General features: G+C 52.5%; 2 protein-coding genes across 4 annotated transcripts in view; both read right to left on the bottom strand.

Moving 5' to 3' along the window:
- Window positions 1-10,813, bottom strand: part of Flnc (filamin C) — a 28,097-nt gene extending 17,284 nt beyond the window's left edge. For both annotated transcript variants that reach the window (XM_051175810.1, XM_051175811.1), the window contains exons 1-10: window positions 10,346-10,813; window positions 4,817-5,065; window positions 3,291-3,388; window positions 3,001-3,151; window positions 2,796-2,914; window positions 2,614-2,691; window positions 2,304-2,466; window positions 1,936-2,136; window positions 589-726; window positions 119-245 (exon numbers count right to left, since the gene is read on the bottom strand). In XM_051175810.1, coding sequence (XP_051031767.1) covers window positions 119-245; window positions 589-726; window positions 1,936-2,136; window positions 2,304-2,466; window positions 2,614-2,691; window positions 2,796-2,914; window positions 3,001-3,151; window positions 3,291-3,388; window positions 4,817-5,065; window positions 10,346-10,700 — 1,679 coding nt within the window. In that variant the 5' untranslated portion in view covers window positions 10,701-10,813. The remainder of the gene's footprint in view (window positions 1-118; window positions 246-588; window positions 727-1,935; window positions 2,137-2,303; window positions 2,467-2,613; window positions 2,692-2,795; window positions 2,915-3,000; window positions 3,152-3,290; window positions 3,389-4,816; window positions 5,066-10,345) is intronic.
- Window positions 10,814-16,296: 5,483 nt separating this feature from the next.
- Window positions 16,297-24,539, bottom strand: part of Ccdc136 (coiled-coil domain containing 136) — a 31,369-nt gene continuing 23,126 nt past the window's right edge. The window contains exons 16-18 of one of the 2 annotated variants that reach the window (XM_051175807.1): window positions 23,891-24,172; window positions 22,995-23,288; window positions 16,297-16,629 (exon numbers count right to left, since the gene is read on the bottom strand). In XM_051175807.1, coding sequence (XP_051031764.1) covers window positions 16,519-16,629; window positions 22,995-23,288; window positions 23,891-24,172 — 687 coding nt within the window. In that variant the 3' untranslated portion in view covers window positions 16,297-16,518. The remainder of the gene's footprint in view (window positions 16,630-22,994; window positions 23,289-23,890; window positions 24,173-24,539) is intronic. The other variant, XM_051175806.1, reaches the window with a different exon arrangement.

Here is a 24,539-nt window from a genome sequence, read left to right as displayed (position 1 = left end):
GGAAGGAGGTGGCATCAGTGTTAGGAAGTGTCCTGTCTCAGCCACCCCTCTTCCCTCCCTCCAAACCTGCAGGGACACAGACCGGAAGGCCCAGACAAGGAGGAGACGGTGTGCTCACCTGCGGGGGATGGCATAGCCACCCCATGCGATGGTCACCACGTATTTCCCAGGTACCACAGGGTAGTACTCGCACTCGAACACGCCGTCCCCAGCCTCCCGCACTTTCACGGGCTCCTCTGTGCCCTCTGAGGAACACGGGTCAGAGAATACAGGTCAAAAGTCCCAGGTTTCCCGTCCCCTGGGGGAGTCCTTGGGACTTGGGCCTATCTAAGGGAAGTGCTACTAGTGGGCAGAGATGAAAATAATACTGGGACCACACGTGTCATCCCTGAGCACAGCAGCCCAGTGTGGCGCACATGGTAGAGAAAGCTAGCGAAGCTGCAGTTCTCAGACCGGGAAACCGGCGGAGGAGAGCCCATGGTGCCTCTGGCCACTATGTCTCTGGGATCTCGGGATGGGGTTGTGTGTAGCTGCCTTTGGTTGTCAGAACCGCTGTCCGGTCCCCGAGCCCTGGGCTCTGGCACTCACTTGGCCCCTTGACTGTGACCTTGAGCTCCCCGCTGCCGGCACCCTTGGTGAACACCTTGAAGTCAGCCACCTCTTTCACACGCACACCTTTGGGCTGCAGACCTCGCCCAGAGGCGCGGCAGGCGTTGGGATTACAGGCTGGGGGGAGGGGGGAGAAAGAGAAGGGTTGGGTGCTGAAGGGCCACGGACACAGGCCGCTGAGCCCCCTCACTGTGCATGGGTCTCCTGACCCCTCCCAGGAACTGGACATGGTTTCATGCAACCGTGCCCGGTGCCTTCTGTGTCCTCTGCAGAGCTAGGAATGCTGGGAGCAATGCCGGGTGCTGGGCAGAGATCTGGTGCAGGCCCAGGTAAGGGCGGGCCTTTTCTCAGAGTCACTTCAAAGACACAAGGAAGACTCTTTACACACCTAAGGCTTCCACCTACGGCCCCAGGCCTTCTCAGGACAGCCACGGCTGCCTCACAAACCGGCATGCCACAGAACATCCAGCACCACCACGGAACGAGGTCTCCGTGTGACATTAAGCCTTCCAGCACGCATGGGCAACGCATGGAAAGCAGCAATACAGGGAATGGCATGAAGCGCATGGGTCACCACTGAACTGACAGCGGCACATCATCTAGGCTTGCCCGCCACAGAACACAGGCAGTGGCTCAGCCGCTGGGGCCAGGCATACGACACTGATCGACAAAAAAAGGGACAGTTTCTCAATTTTATGAAAGAAACTACTAGGCAAACAGGGAAAAAAAAAATAGACCTATCAGGGAACACGCAATGGCGTGTCTGTCACCGAATGCCACAGAATGGGGGCAATCCACACCACGTGGGCGTGCCACAAGCACAGGCGTGGCCGGTCAGCTACGACCATGCCGGGCCACGTCTCCACTGCCCAGTACTAACGTGGTGCCACTCTCTTGGCCTGGTGGACGATGGGCACAGGGGCGCTGGGCGGCAGCAAGGGCACTGAGTATGGGGAGAGAATGAGTCAGTTCACCAACTGAGGGCCTTGCACTTGGGTGAGAACACGCCACGTGCGCTCTGTCAGTGTGGCCCCGTCCTCCTCTCCCAACCCTTCTGCGTCGCCCATATTCGAGTCTCTTTCCATGTGGTCTCTGGCCTTCCTCTTATCCAAACCTTGGGGTGGAGTGATTAAAAAACACGAACTTTCTCAGAGCCCCACCTAGTTGCTCCTGCCCGTCTAACAGCTGGCTGCCGCCGCCGCCGCCACCAGCCCTGCACCACCCCCACCCCTGAGGATGGAGTGATGCATTTCTCATCGGCCCTCAGGGCTGAAGCCTGGTAACGAGCTTTCTGTGCCCAGCTTTGGTGAGGTGGAGCACCCTTACCTTCTGCCACATGAACAGGGAAAGGACTTCGGGTGATGGGGGCACCAGCAAAGGCCACATGCACTGTGTGTGGTCCCTCCATCACAGGTCTGTATGTGCAGCGGAACGTGTTGTCACCCTTGTCCTCCAGGGCCACCTCTACTGTATCCCGCCGCCCCTGGGGGTCCACGATCACCACAGCAACATCACCAGTGCCAGCCCCTGCAAATGACAGGCCGTCAGTACCCGCTCCAGACACACGCATCTGATCAGGCTCCCTCATACTGAAATTAGCCCACTATCACCTAGGACCTCTGTCTCAGCCAGTTGAGCCCCACACCCATATTCTGTCAGAGGCTGCCACTCAACCCACCGCGGCTAACCCTTACCTGCCGTATAGATGTCGAAGTAGGTGGGTTTGTTGGCCACATTACCCACAGGTTCCAGGCCAGGGCCGCGGGCCGACACTTTGTTGGCATCCCCGAGAGCCATGCCCACATTCACCTCAAATGGACTACGCTCGATGTTCTGGCCAGCGAAGAGCACAGTCACCTGGGGTGAGGGAAGTCAAAGGTTAGCTTGGGGGACACTCGTTCTGAGGGAGTGGAGAGGGGAAATGCGTGTGGAGCGGACAATGGCAGCGCGGTGTGGCCTGAGCCGTGAGGAGCCAGGAGGGCCGGAGGGCCTCCAGGAAGATACCTTGTGTAACCCAGCAACCTTGGGCACATAGGAGACGGCATACGTGCGGTCCTTGTCATTGTTGGGAACCACTTTGGCCTATCGGGAAGGACAAAGATGGAAAATCACACAGCTGTAACCAATCCCCCTCAGTCCCAGGCAGCCCTGGTTCCAATCCCTTCATCCCCAGCACCCCAGTCTACCTCCTCAGTGTGTCCCTCGGGGTCCTCGATGTAGACCAGCACCTCGCCCATGCCGGCATCTACGGTCTGCACAGTGAAGTGAGCCGGCTGCAGCACAGTGTTGCCCTGGGGCTCAATGCCTGCAGGCAGAAGCAGAGTCCAGATCACTCAGAGATCCTCCACCTGCCCAGGTGCGTCAGGAAGGCTGCTGGAACTCAACACATACCAGGCCCGTAGGCAATGGCTTTCTTGGGGTTCAGCTGCTTAGAGCGAACAGGGGCGCCAGGTTTGAGCTTGGCCTTAGGGAACTGGGACAGGTAGGTCATCACAGAGTGCTCGTCCACGTTGGGGTCCACGATTTCTTCAGGGGCAATCACCTGCCATAGGAAGAAATGGCTTCACAGTGACTCCCAGTTCCCACCTGCTCCCTGGCCAAGTACCCTTGCAGGCCTTACCTCTCCATTACCCCCTCCCCACCCCCACCCGATACACCACTACACCAGTCTGCCAGTGCACCTGGGGCACCCCGAGCCAGTCATCTGCTTGCTGCATGGCCTCTCTGGCATTCTGCACAGGCTGGTTGGGATCCCAGGCTTCCCAGTCAGGGCAGAGACCTAGAGAGATGTTGGAAGGACATAACAGAGTAAACCACAGAGCTATCACGGAGTGTTCCTTTGGCCGATAATCCCAGAGCCCACGGCTTCGTATCCTTCCCAGCCAGCTCTGGGCCCTTCCCCAGCCAGGTTCCCCGTTATTCCCTGATGTTCCAACCCATCACCACATCGAGGCATAGCAGTCCTTGCTAGCGCCAACAATGCGTCCTTTCTCTCCTCACATGACGCAGCCTGGCACCAGCCCTGCCAGGCAGCCGCCTGCCCAACCCAAGACCTAGCAGAGACCCTGAGCACCAAACCCCAACAAAGGACCCCTCCACTTCATGCCAGCTGCCTAAGGGTGGACAGGAGGCGAGGGAGGGCCTGTCCCTCATCACCTTCACATTGTATCATTTCACAGATTGCCACAAGTCTCACCTCTCTAAGCTAACCCACGCTAGCCGTAGGGGTAAGGATAACTCTTTCCCCTTTCTTAACTGCCTTTGGGGAAACTGAGGCATCAAAGCAGCTACTGAAAGATAGATCCCTCTGTGTGGACATCAGGAACCCAGCCTCCCAGCAGGCAGAATGCTGATGGAGTCCCAGGATCACCCTGTGAGGGGCTGGTTGTAGGGTCCAGGGGGCAGCTTGGTCCAAGACAAAGACAGAGAGAGGGCTTGACGGCACTGTTGAGGAAGGCCCGCTCGCAGGCTGGAATCCGTGACCGGTTGGAACAGCTGAGCTCAGTGCTGGCAGTCACGCCAGCTTTGGGCAATGGCTCAGCAGCTGGGAATGCTTCCCAGGCTGCATGCCCCCCACCTCCCACCCCTGCTCCCCAGCTGACCCCAGGGCGGGGGAGGATTCCCCCAAGGGGCTGCAGCTCCTTAGGCCAACTGCCCCACGGTAGATGACAGGAAGGAGCTGGTTGTTGGGTGGGGCTCTGATCTGCTGGGGCCTAACAAGGCGGGCCCAGAAGGGCAGGCCAGGGTCACCTGCCATTGAACAACACAATGACACCATCCTGGGCCTCACCCCTCTCTCAAAGCCCTCTCAAGGGTCATACAAAGTATTTTCTGTGTCTAACTCGGGATTTCTTGCTGTAAGTCCCACCTATTTGCTCTCTTCCTGCTGGAGTAAAGGAATGGTGTCCATGTGACAGAACAGGCCCTGGGCTCTGAGGTCACTTCTGGAGTGAGTTCTTGGACAAATCACTAGCCCTCTCTGGACTTTTAGGCTTGCCTATAAAATGATTGGTTAGAATCCTTTTCTTGCTCCTATTAAACGCAGCCCAGCAACCAGGAACAGCCTGATTGCAGCAGTAATTTCTGGCTGGAAGAGGAGTAAACCTCACAGGTGATCCCGATCACCTGGGCCCTAGAGTGGGCATCACAACAAGCACTGTCCACTGACTCCCACCCTCCGTGGTGAGCCCATTGAGCAGTCACTCACCAGGGGCACAGTTGTCCACCAGGGCTCCCAGAGCCTTGCCATCCTGCCAGTCTCGATTAAAGTTGGTGATGGGCAGCTGGGGCACCTTGTTCTGGATCCAGCCAAGCAGACGCTGCTTGGGTGTTTGCTTACGGGCATCCTCATCGTCCTCATCCTCCCACATGGGCATGGAGATGGAGTAGTGAAGGATCAGCGTCCAGATCAGGCCCAGGATCAGCTTCAGGTTCCCATCCACGATGGCCTTGCTGTCTGCGGAGTGAAAGGAACAAGGGCCGCTCAGAAGGGCACCTTGTGGAGGTACCCTCCATCACCCACCCCGCCCCTGGAGCAGCGTCTGAGCAATAGGGTTAGCGTCCTCCTCCATCCGGGGCCTGTCTTCACTGCCTACCTTGTCTTTCACTCACTCCTGCCATCCTTTCTGGTCTCAGCTTCATAAGCAGGTGCTCTCCTCCCTGACCGATGCCCCTTCCTCTACCCCAAGACTACCCTCAGCACGGGTGGCTCCCTCTTATCTAAGCAGGTGCCCTCCCAAAATGCAGGCCTCTCGGGGCAGACACTGGTTTTGCTCTGAGTCAGGGTCGTATGCAGCCTGGACAGGATAGCCTTGAATTCTGACCCTCCAGCCTCTACGTCTGAGTCCCGACATAAAAGGTATAGAGCACTGGGATCAACTCAGGGTCTCATGTGTATCAGCTGAGCACTCTGCCGACTAAGCCATACCCCTAGGCCTCTTGTTTTAACTGTCTGATTGACACACAGGCTGTGCATATTAGAGAGTATAATCCGATAAGCTTTGACAACAAGGCATACCCACAAAACCATTGGTAGAAAATAAAAAAAAACAAATACAGCCATCACGCCTCAAATTTTCTCATCCTTCCTCTCTGGATCCCCCCTCCTGCCTGCCATGCTCCTTCCCTGCTGCTTTCCAGACAGGGTACACTTTTTCAGTTTCCTATAAATGGGGCCAACTGGGACACTTTCCTCCTTTTCTTCCTTGTTCTTGCTTCCTTCGCTGTAGACCTTGGATATTACCATGTGTATTTGTGTGTGTGTATATAAATATGTGTGTGTGTGTATGTGTATGTGTATATGTATGAGTGTGTGTGTATATATGTGTGTGTGTATGTGTGTATGTGTATATGTATGAGTGTGTGTGTATATATGTGTGTGTGTATGTGTGTATGTGTATATGTATGAGTGTGTGTGTATATATGTGTGTGTGTGTATATATGTGTGTGTGTATGTGTGTATGTGTATATGTATGAGTGTGTGTGTGTATATGTGTGTGTGTATATATGTGTGTGTATATGTATGAGTGTGTGTGTGTATATGTGTGTGTGTGTGTGTATGTGTATATGTATGAGTGTGTGTGTATATATGTGTGTGTGTATGTGTGTATGTGTATATGTATGAGTGTGTGTATATGTGTGTATTTGTGTATGTGTATATGTGTGAGCGTTTGTGTATGTGTATATGTGTGTGTATAAATGTGTGTATGTATGTGTGTACTCATATACGTGTGATATATATGTGTATGCATGTGTGTATGCATGTGTACATATGAGTCTGTGTATGTGTGTATATATGTGACTTGTGCATGTGTATGTATATTTTGAGTGTATATATATATGTTGAGTGTGTATATGTGTGAGTATGTGTACATGTGTATGTATGAGCGTGTAAGTGTGTATATGTGAATGTATTGCATGAGTGTGTATGTGTAAGTATGCAAGTGAGTGTGCGTGCATATGTGTATATATATGTGTGTAGTTATGAATGTGTATGAGTGTGCATGTGTGTATATGTGTGCATAGGTGTATGTATATATGTTTGTATTTATGAGTGTGTATATGTGTGTATATATGAGTGTGTGTGTGTATACCAGAAGTCGATGTCAGATGTTTTTTTCAATCATTCCCCACCTCACTTTTTAGACAGGACCTCTGTCTAAACAGAGCTTATCAATTTGGTCAGGTATCCCCAAGGATTCTCCTCTCTGAGCCTCCTAGTATGGGGATTACAGGTGTACCAGCTTTTTACATGGGTGTTGGGAATCTGAATTTAGGTTCTCAGATTTGTATTGCAAGCATTTACCAACTTAGCCATTTATCTCCCTGGATTTTGTTTCTACAGATTGAGTTCGAACTTTCAGGGTCTCAGTAAAAGTGGATGATTAAGTTAAAATCGAATAGGACCAGAACAATCCTGCCTACATTCCTGCCTGAACGCTAAAAGGGTTTCTGAAATAAGCAGGGTCTAGGCGGAGAGAAGGGGTACAGTACATGCTCAGCTAAAACTTGGAAGTCATGTTGCCTAATGCTGAGGGTTAATGGCATTTCAGGGGAGGCAGGGGAAATACCACTCATGTGGCATCAACTCTTGGAGTACTTTGGATCCCAACTGGTTATAGGTTTTAGAATCCAGCTTATTTGTGTAGGGAAATGGAGGTCTGAAATCTCAGCTTCCCTGAGTCCTGCTTGTGATACACAGTGACAGAAGGCTCGGTTTGTTTACTGATGTTCTTGAGAGACGAGAGGGAGAGACTGGAGGCTACCCTTACACATCATTTCCTGCTCTCCGTTCCTCAGATCTCGGGGAGCCCTTGTGACCCTCCACTCCACTCCCACCTGCCCTCAGGGCAGAGGAATCTATGTCCCCGCAGGCCCCAGCCACCGACTCATTCTTCCTTCCCCAGGAGCCCTGCAGCCCGCCCCTTTCCCCTGGCTACACTGCAGCACAATGGTTTGGCAGCTCTCAGATTCCATGACACACTGCCTCCCTCCCGGTGTTCTCAAACACTCTCTCAAACACAGAACTTTCACACAGTCCGGACACCCGGTACCCCAGACACTCTCACAGCTGCCCAAGCCCAAGCCAGGCTCCCTGACCCAGAAGGCTTATTTGCAAACTGGAGCCAGACCCCTGGGAGGGAGACCTTGAAGCTCCAGTGTTGGGAGGGGGTGGAGCTGGAGAGGGGGTCATTCATGTTTGCTGGAAAGAGAGGTTTCTCCCTAGCAACTGGACCTGGGCCAGGCAGCAAGTGGTCCCCAGCTTGGGGCAGGAGGGGGCGGGGGTAGCAGGCCCAGAGTTCCATCCACCCTGGGAGCTATGACCTTCCTCTCCAATCTCTTAGGAGGCCGGCAGGGGAGAGGGTGGTAGAGCTCCGCTCAACCCAGGCTCCTTCCCCCCACAACATCCCACCAAGAATTCTGCCTTTGGGGGATAACCCCGAGTGGTGGGAGGGGCCGGACAGCTAGTTTGTGACCCCCACCCTTGCCTAGAATAGAGGGGAGGAGACGGGGCTGGCCAAGGGAGGGGCTGGGACAGCTGCTGTCCCCTCCAGCCCCTCCCTCAGCTATTGGCTCTAAGAGAGGGAGTAGCAACTGGAGAACAGCTGCGGGACAGAGCTGCCTCATAGGCCTCTTTGTTTGGAGGGTGGTGGGGGCTGCACCCCACGCTGAGGGTAAGAAGGGCAACCAGCCCTTCAGCCCAAGCCAGGCCTAGAACCCTTCTTCCAGGTGAACTTCTCCGTCAGCAACCTTCCCAGTCCCCGACTTTCCTTCTGGTGAGAAGTGGGTTGTCTCTGAGAACCCCACCCTCAGGTGCCCAGATGTTCATTCAGTCCTGAGACAGCATCTGGCGGGGAGACCCCTTCCCCCTTCTAGATGACCCCCTTTGCGGAATCCCCTTCCATCTCCTAGGGATCGCTGGCTGCTGTTTGTGCCCCAGCCCCAGCCCCAGCCCCAGCCCCAGCGCAGCCGCTGAATTGCTGACAGCTAATCTCATCAGCACTGGGTGAGCCACTTGGCCCAAACAGGGCACAATTCCCCTTCCTCTCAGCGGGAACCCTGGAGCTTCCCTCCCTCCCCCAAACCAGCGCTGGCTTCTTCCCCCTCTACTCTGGGTTGGCCCCTCCGCAGCAGAGCCAAGGGGGCTGGAGCCAGGCACCGCCATGGGGGGAGGGGAGAGGTGCGTAGGGGAAGGATGAGGCCTGGAGAGGGGCCCACCGCCCCCGCAGCCAGCAGGGGAGGCTGAGCCATTTCCTATAATGTCTTACAGAGGCGGCAGACTTTCCCCTGGGGACCCCACCTGGGACGGTCAGTGCTGCCTCTCAAGTCCCCGCGTGAAGGGGGGTGTGGGGGGTGGCTGCCTCAGGACTGGCCTGTCTTGACCCCCCCCCCTCCACACCCATCCAACACTCTCCCAATTCTTAGCTCACCACACACACCAGGGCCCCCTCCCCCACCCCTTGTCCTCAGACTTGTCCTTCTGGAAAGCTCAGAGACATCTGCTGTGTCACGGAGACAGGGCTATTTCCAGGCCAGAGCAGGAGGGTGGGGTGTGTGTGTGTGTGTGTGTGTGTGTGTGTGTGTGTGTGTGTGTATGGGGGGGGCAATACTGGGGCTAGAAGAGGTAAGGCCCGGGGGAAAAGCCTGGACAGGGCAAAGGGCTCCAGACTGACCTCAGCTGCTAATTCAGGAAGCCTGGAGGTTGCCCTAAGGGAGACTAGAGTGGACAGACATCTAGTTAAGTAGTGAAGTCTCTGGGGTGTCCTGTTGAGGTGGACAACACCTGGCACCATTTACAGTTCCCCTTCTAGGGCCTTGGGCGCATCCTCCCAAAGGGTCCAGTATATCCCAGTAGGGCTCAGAGTTCACCTAAGGTGCAAACTGGAAACCTTAGTCTCTTGCCACCCAAAGCCCACCCTGGGCTCCTGGACTCCCAGGACTAGAGCGGCTCCCCACCCCCACTCAGAACTGACACACCTTCCAAATCTGGTTACACTCAGTGACTTCCTCTCTTCCGTTCCCCTCCCTCTAGGGCAGCTTGACCCTTAGCTGCAGCCAATCCCAGGCCAGGGGGTGGGATGGAACGCGGCATGGGCCGTTTGGAGTCCCCCTCCCAGGCCACTGAAGCGACCAGGACAATCAGGAGTTAAAGTTCCCGGCTGGTCGCTCAGTGCCTTTTTAGGTTTCTGAGGCTGGGCTCTTGTTTCCCCTAACCCTGCCTGATCCCAGATGGGGAGCGCATGCCTGCAAACAGCCGGTGGAGCTTCAGGCCACTCGTCTCCCTGGCCTCAGGGCCCTGAGGACCCAGAGGTGGTTGGGACCTGTCTTGAGTCTGCTTTTGCCTAGCAGCAAAGGAGATGGGAAGCCATTTGCTTTCATGGGGGTGGCGGGGGACGCCCCCAGGAATTAACAATGGGCACCAGCCCTGTCCTCGCAAGCATGCGCAAGGGTTGCCCGGTGGAATGGAAAGAAGGGGACCCTGAGCAGGTTGGTAGGAGTGTGCGTAGCGAGGCTGAAGCTGAGAGGTTCGGAAAACTTGGGAAGGGCTGGACTTCCCTGGGGTGCCTGCCAGCTGTCCCTAGAGGGGTGTCAGGGCTGCAGCCTGTGCTGGTGAGGGAGAAGCCAGACCAGGGTCCTCTGGTGCCAGGGGAACCGCTCTCTCTCCCGGCTCTCGGTACCCACACCTGTGTACCCCGTCCCAACCCCGCCGTGACCAAGCCCTGTCGCCAGCACTGACCGATGGACACGAGCTTGATGTGTTCTCGCTCTAGGAACTCCAGGGCCACAGACACATTCTCCAGCTTCATCTGGCGGAAGTTGGGGCGCGGGTGGAACTTGCGGTACATGCGCTTCTGGCTGAGCACTTCGAGCAGCGCGATGAGGCGCAGCCCGTCGCTGAGGTCGCGCTGCAGGTCGCTCAGGCGCTTGCCCACACACTTCAGGTGCTCGTTGCACCAGCGCGTGAAGGTGTTTTGCTGGATCTTCTTCCACGGCGCGTCCTCTGCTAGGTCCTTCTCGGTCGACGGCATCTCGTCCGCCTCGTCGGCCAGGCCGAGGCCCGAGGCATCCGAGTAGCTGCTGTTGTTCATCATGGTGGCGCGGCGGGGGGCCGGGGACGTGCGGCCTGGGGTTGGACTGCCGGTGCTGTCGGGGCGCTGTCGGGCGGGACACCGCGCTCTCGGAAACCTCTCTCTGTGGCTGGCGGGGCTCCTGGGCGGTCCGGCTGCGGCTCTCTCTCCCTCCCGGGGCGGAGCGGTGCTCGGGAACTGCGGGCCGGGCTCGGGCAGGGGGTTTAAGAAGCCCCCGGGCTGCCGCCCCCCCGCCGCGCCCGCGGCCCCGGGGTCCACGTCAGAGCGCCGGCCTCCCAGGAATGCCGCCCGGCCCGCGGGTGGGGGCCGCGCTGAGCCCCACGGCCCCGCCTCCGCCCGCCCCTCCTCCGCAGCCCGCAGGAGCGGGACGGGGTGCGGGCGCTCGCCCCGCGCTCGCCCACGCACGCTCTACCTCCCACATCTAGGTCCAGTCATTTAGGGGTGAAGGAGACTTCTCCCACGCCCAGGCTGGATTAAAGAGATGAATGGGGGAAACTGAGGCAGTGGTTGGGGCTAAAAACCACAGCGATCTGGTGGTGACAGAACTTTCTCGAGTTGGTGACAAGGCTGTTGACACAACCTAGGAACCTTGGCTTCTAGCCTGTGTGTTGTTCACCTGTGAACTCAGAAAGGAAGTGTGTGTGTGTGTGTGTGTGTGTGTGTGTGTAACCCCAGAGGAAGCAGGAACACTGACCAGGAACTTGGGGGGAAGACTGAGTTCAAGAGGCTCCCCTTATTTTGCCACTTTACAAGCAGAAAACCCTTATTTGGAATACAAATCCAGGGCCACAGGAGAAAAGACCAAGGCTCCTGATGCTCACTCAGTGTCCCTGTCACCAGCCCATTTAGACTTACTGGCTCAGAATGAAGGCACCCAATGAGTCACTTTGTGTCGGCCCCCCACACCAGCCTGACTCAACCAAGTTGAAGAGGGGAGGGAAACACCGCCCGCCGGCAGTACCAGGGAGCCCCCTGGGCAATATGCCCATATGTGAAAGCAGGAGTGTGCCAATTAGCAGGAAGAGCCCTGGCACAGGAGTCAAGGGAAATGCGACTGGGGCAAGTAGGCAGGCCAGGGGCAAGTGGGCATGAAGTGAGGCAGGCTGGGAGCCTAGGCAGGAGTAGGTTGAGCAGCCCGATAAGGCAAGAGGCATGGGGGATGTCAGCAACGGAGAAACTGAGGCAGTCCCAGCAGCCTGTCTCAGACGAGAGAAAGAGCTACAAAGATGCATCTCTATATTAAGGAGAGGTCAGATGTCCTGACACCTTCCAGGGTGTGTGTCCTGTGCTTTCCCATCCTTCAAAATGAAGTAAGTTTAGTGTTGGAGGAAGGCAGTCCCTAAGCCATGTGAGAGCTGAGGCTTGGAATGGTTCTTTGACCTGATAGGTAAATCATTTTACTTTATTCCTCTCTCCCCGGGCATGGTATAAAGAAAGGGGATAGTGAACATCTTTGGGGGCTCTTTCCCCCCAAAGCAATGCCCATTATGGACTTGAGAGGGAGCGTAGGGGCTTTGAGGGAGGCAGTGCCCATGATGACATTGCCATCAGTCGCTTCTTGTTCTTCTCACCTAATGAGGAGGCCTGGTCCTTAGGCAGGGAGTGGGGGAGGAGTAGAGAAGGGGCCAGAAACAGAAAGGGACCTGTGTGTGGCAGGGTGCCTCTGGGGCCCTGAGAATGACAGGAGAGGTATAAATAGCTTGCGCCCTGCAGCTCATGTTCTGTTGGCTGCCCGTGACGAGGTGCTCAGGAATGCCACTCTCCTGCGGCAGCCCCCCTCCTCGTCTTCCATACTGTCATTCTCCCCAAACCACCTCCATCCCACAGCCAAAGGCCCCAGCAGGCACCTGCACTGTCTATTTGAACGACTCAGCTATTTTGTGGAGGTGCGCCTGGCTCTAGACACATAGCTGGGCCTCACAAGGGAAGCTCGTGTGTGTGTGTGTGTGTGTGTGTGTGTGTGTGTGTGTGTGTAAGGGCAGACTTCTAACAGCCAAACCCTGAGGACCCAGGAACACTAGGCTCCATGGGGTGTTGTCCTTGTTGAAGAAATATCGATCTGAAAAAGACTAGATTACTCTCAGAGTTACTGGCGACAGAGAAAGGAGATTGGGCAGGGTACCTGGGGCCAACCCCTCACAGTCCCCCTTGGCTCTCAGTCTCGTGTGTGTGTGTGTGTGTGTGTGTGTGTGTGTGTGTGTGTGTGTGTGTGTTATGGGGGTCCCTGGTCAGGCCAGGGACTCTGTTGATACGGGAATGTTCAGAAGGAAGCTAGCAAGGGGAGAGACCTCCTAGGGATAGCTTCCTTCTAGCTCTTTTCAATTCGTTATCTCACTCCAGGGAGATCCATGTGCAGGCCCCAGACAGGAGGGAGGGAGTAGTCAGTCAGCAGAGCAGGGCCCAGAGCGCCAATGGATGTTTCCCGTCACCCTCCTCCCGGAAACCTGAGAGTCTGTCGCTCTCCAGGATAAATCGGGGCCTGACTCAGGCCCAGGCAGCCTGTCACAGTCAGCCTACCCAGGAGCAGGCTGGTGACTCAGCCCTCAATATAGCCCATGAGCCCAGGCCTCAGCCTCAGCCATGCAGGCAGAACGGACCGTGCACAATGCTGTCCTGGGGCCTGCCAAGGGGGGCCCCCACCCTGAGAAAAGCTAGTATGTTCTTCCCACAAGCCAGGCAGAGGTCCCAAGAGGGGCTTTACAGGTGGTTTCATCAGCTGAGAGCCTTTGAGAAGCGTTGGCTGGGGCCACAGGCTGTTTATAGCCCCTGGACTATCTGGTGACCTATCTCAGAGACCCAGTTGCCTGGCTCATCACCTGGGCCTGCCTCTCCCATCAAGGGACACGGCTTATCAGTACCAGCAGTGGTCATTTTTAACTTGGCTTAAAGTCATTGGAGTGAGTCAAATGTGCCAAGTTTGAAAATTTTGAGTTTTGGAACGAGGGACATTCCCATGGTCACCTGTGATGATGCTAGGCCTCCAGAGTAGAGATCCTGATAGTGATACTGTGGCCTGGCCTGGATGTCAGGCAGGGTGGCGGCGGGGAGAGGTACAGGGCTGAATCCCAGTCTCTGCTCATCTAGCTCTGCAGGTTACAGACTTTTAGTGGGATACACCACTCTTTGAAGCCTCTTTTCCCTCATCTGTAAAATGGAGTTAATCGTGTCCTCAAAGAGTGTATAAAGACAAGGAGCAAAACAAACCAAATTAACATGGATGAGGGCTAGCATGGTACCTGGCACTTATTGGGTACTGAAAGATCTCATCGGCTGCTTCTGCTGCTAAGACACTAAATTCCTCTGGGGAGTAGAGCCCTTCCTCACAGCTGTGTCCACAGTTCAGATCTCCCTCCATCCTAATACTTAACCTGCCGGAACAGCAGCTGTCCTTGGCAGAAGCTGCAGGTGCCACTCTGCATGGTCTGCAGGCAGTGGGCAGAAAGCAGGCAGCTATGCAGAGGGCAGTAGCTAGGCTTCTTCGTTCTAACTGTACCCAGATTGCGGTACCTACCTGACTGTGGTTTTGAAAACACACTTTCTCTAGACTTCAAATCAGTTTCTCTTTGACTTTTTATGCTGAGCCAGGTGAATGTTTCACATTGAACAGAAAGAGATCTGTTTCATGTGCTCTGGGAACATGGGAGCAAAAACACTGAAAGCAGTCCAACCCAAATGAAGAGAGGGAAGGTGTGTGTGTGTGTGTGTGTGTGTGTGTGTGTGTGTGTGTGTGTGTGTGAGAGAGAGAGAGAGAGAGAGAGAGAGAGAGAGAGAGAGAGAGAGAGAGAGACAGAGAGACAGAGAAAGCCAGAAGAGGGAGTTGGGTCCCCTGGAGTTGGAGTTAGACGCAGTTGTAAGTTGCCCAATGTGGGTGGTGGGAACTGAACTCTGATCTTCTGAAAGAACAGGAAGCAGTCTTCATTGCTGGGCCATCTCCCCATCCCTGGGGCATGTTTTAAACTGGGGAGAGGGCCGGGTATCCTAAAGGGAACAATTGTTGCTTGTGAGGAAAGGCAGGCCATATTCTGTCATTATCCAGACCTTTGGTGCAGGTCTCTTGGCTTCCTGGAAGAGACAGAGACCATCTGAGGCACCAGGAAAGGAAACTCTCCAACCTGCTGAGCTGCCTGCAGGCTGTGTGTGTGTGCTCCAGATTCCCGGCTTTGTGAACTGTCACTGTGCCGGTGTGGGCTTTGGTGATGTAGCTGTCTTTGAGTCATTTCTGCTCCTGTAAGCGACCCCAATAAAACTCATTGGTTCACCAAATTTGATTTTGGTGGTATCTGTATTTTGGTCTGTCATAGGTTCCCTAACTATTGTGAGTAGATGTGTGTGTGTGTGTGTGTGTTGTGATTCCCCAGGTAAAGTTTGTCACACGACAGAAAGTTGGGGTTTCAAGGTCATAAGAGCCATTCTGTCCACTAGTTGAGGGTCTTGCATGTGGAACGATATTTTTGAGAACAACCAATCACAACGGAAGGACTTCTCAGGGGTGAAAGTAAACAGAAGCCTCAGTAAACTGCCCCAGCCATGCTGCGATCCTTTAAGATATTCTCAATCCCGTCCAGCATTAAGCTCCAGGAGGCTGACCTTGAAGGATTACATCACGTTGGCACATCTACTCTCTGGTTCACTGACAGTTTCAGCCAGTGAGATGCCACTGGGATTCAGGCTGATGGGAGGAAAGGGTACTAAACTTCCCTTATCCCCAGAGATCTGGTACAGCACTCCTATCAGGGCCCCGGCCTTTGAAAGTATTATTTGTGTGTCAGGTGAGTGAGTGAAGGTATGCATACACCATGGTGCACATTTGGAGGCCAGAGGACAACTTTCAAGAATCGATTTTCATTCCACAATGGGTTCAGGGAATTGACGTTAGGTCATCGGGCTTGCTCAGTATCCTTCAGCCGTCAACTTGACATAGCCTAAAGTCATCTGAAGAGTCTCACCTGAGGGAGGATGGCTAGGATCTGGACCTGTGACCATATTTGTGAGGGATTGTCATGACAGATGATTGATGTGGGAACGCCCAGCCCACTTTGAGTGGCACAGCGCCTGGGTAGCATAAGAAAGCTAGCAAAGTGGACCAGGGAGCAAGCCAGCAAATAGCATTCTTCTGTGGGTTCTGATTTGAGTTCAGGCCGACTTCCTTCAATAATGGGTTGAGACCTGAAGTGTAAATTCCTTCTTCCTCCTCCAGCCTTGGGTGCTAACAATGTTTCCTTCTTCTTAGGACCTGAATGCTTGACAATTTCTCCTTGGTTCTCCGGTCTTCCACACATAATTGCTTCATGAAATTCTCTTCAGTTCAAGCATCCAATGTCTTGTTTACTGCCAGGCTCTTGTCTAATTAAAATGTCTCCAAAAGTGAGTGCCTTGAATTGGAAGGCTAAGCCACAAAGGTTCCCACAAAGATCTTCGGGTATAGAAACTGAGAGATCTTTGCTTGCCCCCTGCCCCTGCCCCATACACGGGTACCTACCTACCCAGCAGCTCACTCCACTTCTGTGTTCTTAGGAGTCCCTTGAGATGGGGTTAAATAGGTACAGCTCAATCTCTCTGTGGTGTGAAACAGTTAATGAAGAAAAAGCCACACAATGTCTCATGTAATTAGGTTGACATTTAATTACAAGGAACCCAGGTTCTTACACAAGGCAGGAGGTTGGGAGCCAGCAACTCCCTGAAGCCTTTCCAGTCTGAGTGGCTGAGGCAAAGAGGATGGGACACATGGGTGGGGTGGGGGCTCTGGCACAGTGTGTTCTGCCCAAAGGTGAGAGTGGCAGCCTCTGGGGATCCTGCCCTCTGGGTTGGCCCAGATCTGCCATCACTTCATGTAGCAGTATTCTGTGTCTTGCGGTCGCATGTTGGGTAACACATACAGAGCCACTGCTGCAATAGCCAAGAATACCATGGGCTTCCACATCCCAAACATGTTCTGTGGGAATCAAGGGGAAACAGTGAGTTGCTGGCCTTCTGAATCCTTCCATCCCTCCTTAAGCCAGAATCACCTGCCTGTTAGAGGGCATGTCAGTAACCATGGAGACTGTGGTCTCATTCTGGTGCCACTAGGTTTGTGGCAGGACACTGTATGTAGCACTTAGGTTATTCCTGAATCTGTACTTGATTTGTCCCATGGAATGAGAATACTGGTTCCTAGTGTACAAGCAAGATTCCAGAGACTCGCGCGCGCGCGCGTGTGTGTGTGTGTGTGTGTGTGTGTGTGTGTGTGTGTGTGTAAGAGAGCGTAGGCCTTTGGAGAAGGCAGGCACGTCTCACGAGCTTTATGTAGAAGTGAGATCTGAGTTAAGAGGAGGAGGGATGGGGAAGTGGCCGAAATGCAATGTAGAATGAAGTAAGTAGGGGCTCACTGCTAGCCAGAGGTTATGTCAGACGGTATTATTTCTAGGGAACTCAGGGCAGCAAGTGTCAAGAGCCAATAAATCCACTCCTCACTCCAGCTCTCCACATTCAGTCACTAGGCCATGGATTGACCTAGTACCATGCACTTAAGAGTGTGTAAGGCTTTTAAACACTCTGACTGCTGGTAAACCATGATGATTCATGAGCAGCAAATGACACCATAAAAATATTCAGGAAACATGAATTCTCTTGGGCATGAAAATAAGAGAAACAGTCCCTATCTTTACTATTCTTTTTACTGTATTGCTCAAAGGGTAGAATTTTGATTTTGAATAATATGTTATGGCATAAGGGGATAGAAAGATGGCTTGAAGGACAAATGGAGTAGAGCCAATTAAAGCTAACAACTCATTTGCTTAGTGGATAACTGATCTAAAAGAAAAAGTTAAGCTAATTACAAACAGCAAAGCTAACCTCCCAAATCTGTTGGAATAGTTACTAAGCACAGAATATGTAAAATGAAAAAAACTTAATATTGGAAGTAGATGTACAGAATAATCCATAATAAAAAACTTGGAGCAGAACCAGGAGAATATATGAATGCCGTTGCCTGGTCTACATGTCAGGCCCTTTCAAGACAAATGGACAATCTAGAACATGTTTGCTCCAGCTGTGGGAACACACATAATTCTAGTGCTTTGCCACACGACCAGTTGGAGGTCGGTCTGGGATACATGAGGACCGCGTTCCAAACTCCATAACAACCTCCAGATGCCCCCTCTAGCCGTGCTACTGACAGCTGATGGATGTGGGAGAGGGATAGTCACTTTTTGTTGTTGGAGATGCAGCCACTGTTAAGGGCCCCGGTGGGTGGCCTGGCAACCATGCGCAAACAGATAACAATGGATTGAGTTACTTGAGTGTCCCAAAGGCTTCAGACACCTTCTAGAAATCACAGGCTTCTGGGTGTATCGCCAAACTGACAGATTAAGGAAATCATATGGGGAGGGGGGGCGCTGGAGAGATGGCTCAGAGGTTAAGAGCCCTGACTGCTCTTCCAAGGGTCCCGAGTTCAATTCCCAGCAACCACATGATGGCTCACAACCATCTGTAGTGAGATCTGGTGCCCTCTTCTGGCCTGCAGGGAAACATGCAGACAGAACATTGTATACATGATAAATAAATAAATAAATAAATAAAGGAAATCATATCTGGACCTAAGCAAGGTGTCTGACAAGATTTCCTTGAAGGCCACGGGCAGACAGCATAGTCTGTTGCATGGTCATTTCTTAAGTGGCCAAACTGAGGACTAAATAGACCTTGGCAAGACAAGTCCTTAGAGCCTGGGTCACCCCTGAGAATGTGAATGAAGTTAGTGGGTAAGAGGGATATTGTGAAAACACAGGGTCAAGGTAAACAATCAAACAAACAAAACCCCACAAAAATGTATAGGTTACAGCAGTGAACTGTAGTTAAGAGAGAAGAATGGAAAACTTGGCCTTTGCACTCCAATCAAGCGTTAGTACAGAATAGGGAGAAGATACTTAGTGTGCATAGTGTACAAAAGGTTTTAGAAACAAGATGTGAATAAATTAACACTAGTTATCAGGAGAGCTACTGGGGTGAAGGTTGTATAAGCAGAACAGGCTAACAGTATTATCTGTTGTTCTTGGGGGCCAACCACTGAGAGGTTCTCCAAATGAGAGGAGGTAATAAACAAGGGCTGGGACTGAGCTCAGTTGGTAGAGCACTTGCCTAGCATGTCTGAAGCCCTGGACTTGATCCCCAGCACCCCAAACTCAGTGTGGTGGCACACACATATAATGCCAGGAATCCAAAGGTGGCGGCAGGATGACCAGGAGTTTAAGGTCATCCTCCCCTACATATAATTTGAGGCCAGTATGGGCTACAAGAGACCCTGTTTAAAAAAATCAAAAAGGAAAATGGGGATGGGTGGGTAAGGAAGGGAACAGTAAGGGGGCTAAGACACAGAAAGAGGATTTGGTGGTGTTTTTGTTCTTGAGACAAGGACTTTACTCTGTAGCCCAGGCTGGTCTCAAAGTCCCACCTTCCTGCCTCCCCGACTGAATTGACGGGGATACAGGCACATGTCCTCACACCCTGCCAAGAGTCTAACTTTATAACTGCAGATAGGGTCCCTCTGGCCCCTTACAATCACAGCTGCAACGCCTGGCTGTAGTCACCTGTCTGTACCTCAGTTTTCTCATGTGTAAAACGAGCCGGAAAGGCTTCCTCAGAGGATTGCTGTGGGAATTAAACTGGTTCATACACGCACTGCGACTAGGGAAGTGTGGGCACACATCACACGCTGCTCAAATGCATGCTCTTTTTGTTACCCAAGCAACTTTAAAAATTAAATGTAATCTATTTTTGTAACTTTTAAAAATGTTACTGCATTAAATTGGGGGCGGTTTCCATGTGGAGGTCAGAGGACAACTTGTAGGAATAGGTTCTCTGTTTCTACCATGCGAGTCCCACGGAAGAAACTCAGGCAAGCACTGTTGTTCCTGGGCCATCTTTCTGGCAGGCTCTGAGGTGCTTTACACATGTTAGTTTATGTGATCCTTACAGACACCATGAGAAAGGCAGGGCAGAATCATTCTTCATTTACCTTTGAAGAAATTGAAGTCTAAATCATGTACTTTGTTCCCTGTGGACAAAGCTAACAGGGGACTCTGTCACGCTCTTATCACTTGCCTTCTAAGCTACAGTACAGCAGAGGCTGTACACTGGAGACGTGGCCAGAGCTCAAGGCACAAAAGTCTCCCAAGTGAGGCCTTAACCACAGTTCCTTTCCTGCACTCTGATGGGGCTTGGTGGAGCCCCGCAGAAGGCTGTGGCTGAATCCCTTGTGTCCCATTCCACAGGGACTCCAGAAACTTCTGGGAGTATGCAGAGAGGAATGGGTGTAAGGAGAGTTCCCTGTCATGGAAGGAGCCAAAGACTGTCCTGGGAAGTAACTGAAAGGCCTACGAGGAAGCCTGAGGCAGGGGACAGTGAGAAGATTAAAGAGAAAAGAGGAAGGGGGGAGGGAGTGGTGGGGGGAAGTGGGGGTGGGTGGAGGGGTGGGGGGGGGCAAGCTGGCTCAGCAGGTGAAGTCCCTTGTTGCTAAGCTGATGGCCTGAGTTCCACCTCTGGGACAGACAGGGTAGAAGGGAAACAATGGACTCCCGAAAGTTGTCCTCTGGCCTCCATATACCAGCTCACCAAATACATACAGGAAAAATGGTGAGGGTGTCACCAACGAAAGCTGTCGCTGTGAAACTCTGTATGAGTCAACTGCACTTTATTTAAAGAGGCAGGAGAAGAGGAGAGAGAAGTGGCAGAGTCCGAGAAAGAAGTCAAAATAAAACTCACAGGTCCCAGGAGGCAAGCGGAACCACAGGTTCCTACCTTAGATCATCAAACAATCTTCATCCTAAACCGGCAATTCTGTCAACAGACCAGACTACGTGAGCTAGGCCAGTGGAGAGGTGCCCAGAACACATCGGTCTTGATTTCCTGAGAACATTACATCTGAAATCATGAGGAGCTTTTCACCAACATCACATCCTCTCCAGAAGCCTGGCTTGAGAAGCCAATTATATGGGATCTGGTTCCCCAAAGGAATGAACGCAAGCGTACATAATTTCCTGGGACTTGGCTGCCATTTTTCTGGTAACCAGGAATATTAAAGCAGGAATATATACTTCAGCAGGGATTCGGTTCCACTTCCATCAAGGTGGAAGGGCCAATTGAGGTTCTCACCCAAATGTCCCTGAGAGGACCAGAAGGACCACAGCTCTTTGGACCTCCTCTCTCTCCCTTAAGCACAGGGAGTAATTCCTTCTGGGTTAAAACAATGGCCAAAGCTTGGCTCTAGGGTTTAAACGAGGACAAAGCTCAGGCCTACCCCGAGGCAAACATCAGCTCATCAGAAGTAGCTTGGCAGCTTTGTCGGTAGCAACAGAAAGGTGCCAAGGAAAGAGACTCTAACTGTGCCTCTGATAAGCATTCCAACTCCCTGCGCATTATGAATATCATGACACGCTCAAGAAGGCTTGTAGGCTTTGCAGCAAAGTAAGAAAAAGCCAGGGCTAAAGCTCAGACCCGAGCATCGCCTATTGTATAACGGCAGGAGTAAGAAGCTGAGGGAGAAGAGAGGAAGCTATACCAGTACCTGGGTTAGGACGATGTCTCAGCCCACCAGCACCAGAGCAGAGCTGATATGACCACCAGGCCTACAAGAGGCAAGGAGAATATGGGGGGATCAGGGGCAGGGGATGGCTGCAACATGTCAAATGAGAAGCACAGGAGAGACCGGGAGACGCGTGGTTGTATGAAAAGACACAAACACACAAATCCAACAGATAATGAAGATGAGAGAACAAGGGGAAAAGAGAAAAGAATCAAAGGTTAAAAACCACATAAGCTGGGGCATCGGCATTTCCTCTCTGCTCCCAGAGCCATAGGAAGAGCAGAGGCGTTCCTCACACGAGCAGCCGGCAACAGTTGCAAAACTGAGTTAAACAGCAGATAGGTCCAAATGAGGCATCTGGACCAGTTTTCTCTCTAGCTATGTGCAGCTCCTATCTTGTCAAGCAGAAGTTACCTGCACCTAGATCTTTACTGAGTCAGACACCCCAGGGGAAGTGAAGCTTCAGAGAAGACAATGGGATTCCTTACAGGAATCAGGTAGATACTTTCCCGCATCCCTCCAGAAAGAGCCTGTCTTCAGCCAGGCTGGCTACCTGCCTGCTTTACTTTCTATTAGTTTCAGTGGTATGCAGAGCTCCGGTTCCTATGATCCCCTAGGAATCTAATGCTTTGTGACACAAAATGTAATACACCTAACAATGGAAGAGGTCAGTTCTTTGACTGCAACATCTTACAAAGAGAAACTGAATTTGTTTGCTGTAACATGAATGCCAGTTGAACTGTTCGCAAAAGATTCAGGACCCACTGGGGCAAAGGGGCATCTACATGTGTAGACATCAACAATGCATTTGACTTTGAAGTACAAAAGTCAAGCTTAGACTTAGAAAAGTGGTCCCTGGGGTCAAGAAGTCTACGAGTGCTGAAGCAGTCTGTGGTAGAATATATTAAGTTCAAAAGAAACACTGGCCTGGGGAAGGGCTACAGTCACTCCTGTTTACATCCTAAGTAACAAGTATTCAAACCTCATGGTTAATAGGGAACTGCATACTGGGCCATGGACCAGTAATGTAGACTGAAGTGCTGGGAAATCCCAGATATCAATAAAGTGAGGGAAACAACCCATCACAAGAGACGGCTTTCTGCACGGCAAACTGGGAACGTAGCTAACTAGCCTCAGAGTAGGAATTCAGCTGACACACACCACTGGAAATGTATACGTTGTTAAAAGATGAAAGTATTTCTGTAAGTGGCTAACTTACCTGCCATCTGCATATACCCCAAGATACCTCCCTTCCAATCTCTCAAAGATCCAGGAACTAAGGGGTTAGAGCAGTGGCCGCTGGTACCCGGGCCAGTGTCCCTGCTGTGTAGACTGAAACTCTGAGCACTACCTGGTTCACTGTTGACTCCCAAGGCCCAACTCTCACATCGGATAATATGCAAAACCTAGTGGGTGATACAAGCCTCCAAGTCACAGCACTAACAAGGCTTAACTTGCACAGGGTACAATGGGAAAGCAGGATTGAAGAAAGGCCTACGCTATCAAGGCCAGGATGATAGAGGGAGGTCCTGAGTGCTACAGCGTAAGTGAGAGCACACAGGACCCCACCTGCCATTTTCCTCAGAGAGACTGCCTTGCCAACCCCTTCCCCATTCCCATGCGCAGCGCATACTCCCTGGCCTCTACTCTTGTAGAAGTACATCCCAGGCAGGGCCACTTCTGGAAATTAGGGCACCTGAACCCTAGGGTCATCCCCACTCGTCCACCTTGGCTGTGGTTACCTTTCTGCTCTCAGAAAGCGTAAGAGGATTGCCTTCCTCAGCAGTCTCAGAAGACTCATCCTCCTCATCTTCAATGTCTTCCTTATCCCCTTGTCTGTACTCTTCGTAGTCTCCATCCTCATTTTCTGTAGGCTCAGGCTCTTCCCTAGGATCTGCTGGCTTAGTAGCTAGTTCACATGATTCTTTCTTGTCTTGTTTCTTTTTCCTGTTTGCCTCTTCCATCTCCTTGTCCTCTTTCGCTATCTCATCTAATTTCCTCTGGCTGGCCTTGTAGTACAGCACCACCTCCAGACTCTGCAGGTGGAGGCAGGGCAGGGTGGGGCTGCTGTTACTTATAAAGAAGTGTACCCTCAAGACAGACAGGCCCTACTTGTACCATGCCAGAGTCCCACTGGGCAGACCCGTAGTTTGGGACCACGCGCTAATCTTTCCAGGAATGGTATGGAGGGCAGTCACTGTCAGTGTGTTAAGCCAGCGCTTCTTATTTGATCATTACGCCATTTTAGGCACTTAACTATAATTCAAGATTCTTGGGCTCTGCTCCTCAACTGTTGCTTCCTACCCTTCCTGGAAACTTTTACCACACCCAATCCTCTTGAATAATTCCCCCTCTCTCTGTCTCTAGCTGGGCTTTTCCTTGATCACGGAACTGGGAACAAAGGAGCCCCAGCGATGGGCTTGGGCTAGTGAAAGCAGTTGTTGGGCATTCTCCCCACAGCACCCAGAAAGGTGTCCAAACTCTTATAAAGACAGAACTCCTGCAGACATTAGTGCTACCAAAAGCCTTCCTCAAAGTAGCTTTCTCGGCAGGAACTGTGGAACTGTTAGTGGAAACGATGTTTCTTCCCAGGGCCTCGGCCAGCCACCTGCCTCTGCCTGCTGAGGCTGCAACTCACCTTTTCATTCTCAATGCTGTCCTCTGAGTCCTCTGAGCATGCCTTGCTCATCTTCTTATACCTCACTCCATTGGCGTTCTTGTTCATATTCTTACTGCCGTTCTTCCCCCTGGCTTCTGAGCTAACAGAGGGCCTGCACTCTCTGAGCTGCCGGAGCTCTTCCTGGCAGCACTGGAGCTGCCCCTCCAGCTGTTCCTGCACTGCCAGAAGCCGGCCCTGCTCATCCATGCTAGCCTGGTACTGCAGCTGCAGCTCCCGCAGCTTAGTCTGCAGCTCTTTGATCTGTTGGTGGTGGGATTCCAGTTATCCACAGCAGTCCCGCCCGCCCCGTCAGTCAGCCCAGGCCCTCAAGGGATCACTGCCTGGCACCTCTCCCTGCTAAAGCTCCCAAGCAGCCAATGAGGCCTAATACACACAGCTTTCTCCCTAAGTTGAGGTTAACTGAAGGTCTGCATCGAGCATCATAAAAAATTAGTATTAAATCAGTAATTATTACATTTTTGATCAGGACCTGTCTGGGGAAGAACTACAGGACTGCCACCACTTCTGAATGTTAGGCACTTATTATCATCAAATCCTTTCTCCAGGAACTCCTACTTTACCCAGTCCATCCCTCTAATAGACAGCTATGCAGGGAGCTGTTGCATAT

The sequence above is a fragment of the Phodopus roborovskii genome, unplaced genomic scaffold, assembly GCF_943737965.1.
Source record: "Phodopus roborovskii unplaced genomic scaffold, PHOROB, whole genome shotgun sequence".
NCBI lineage: Eukaryota > Metazoa > Chordata > Mammalia > Rodentia > Cricetidae > Phodopus > Phodopus roborovskii.
This window is presented reverse-complemented; position numbering and strand designations above follow the sequence as displayed.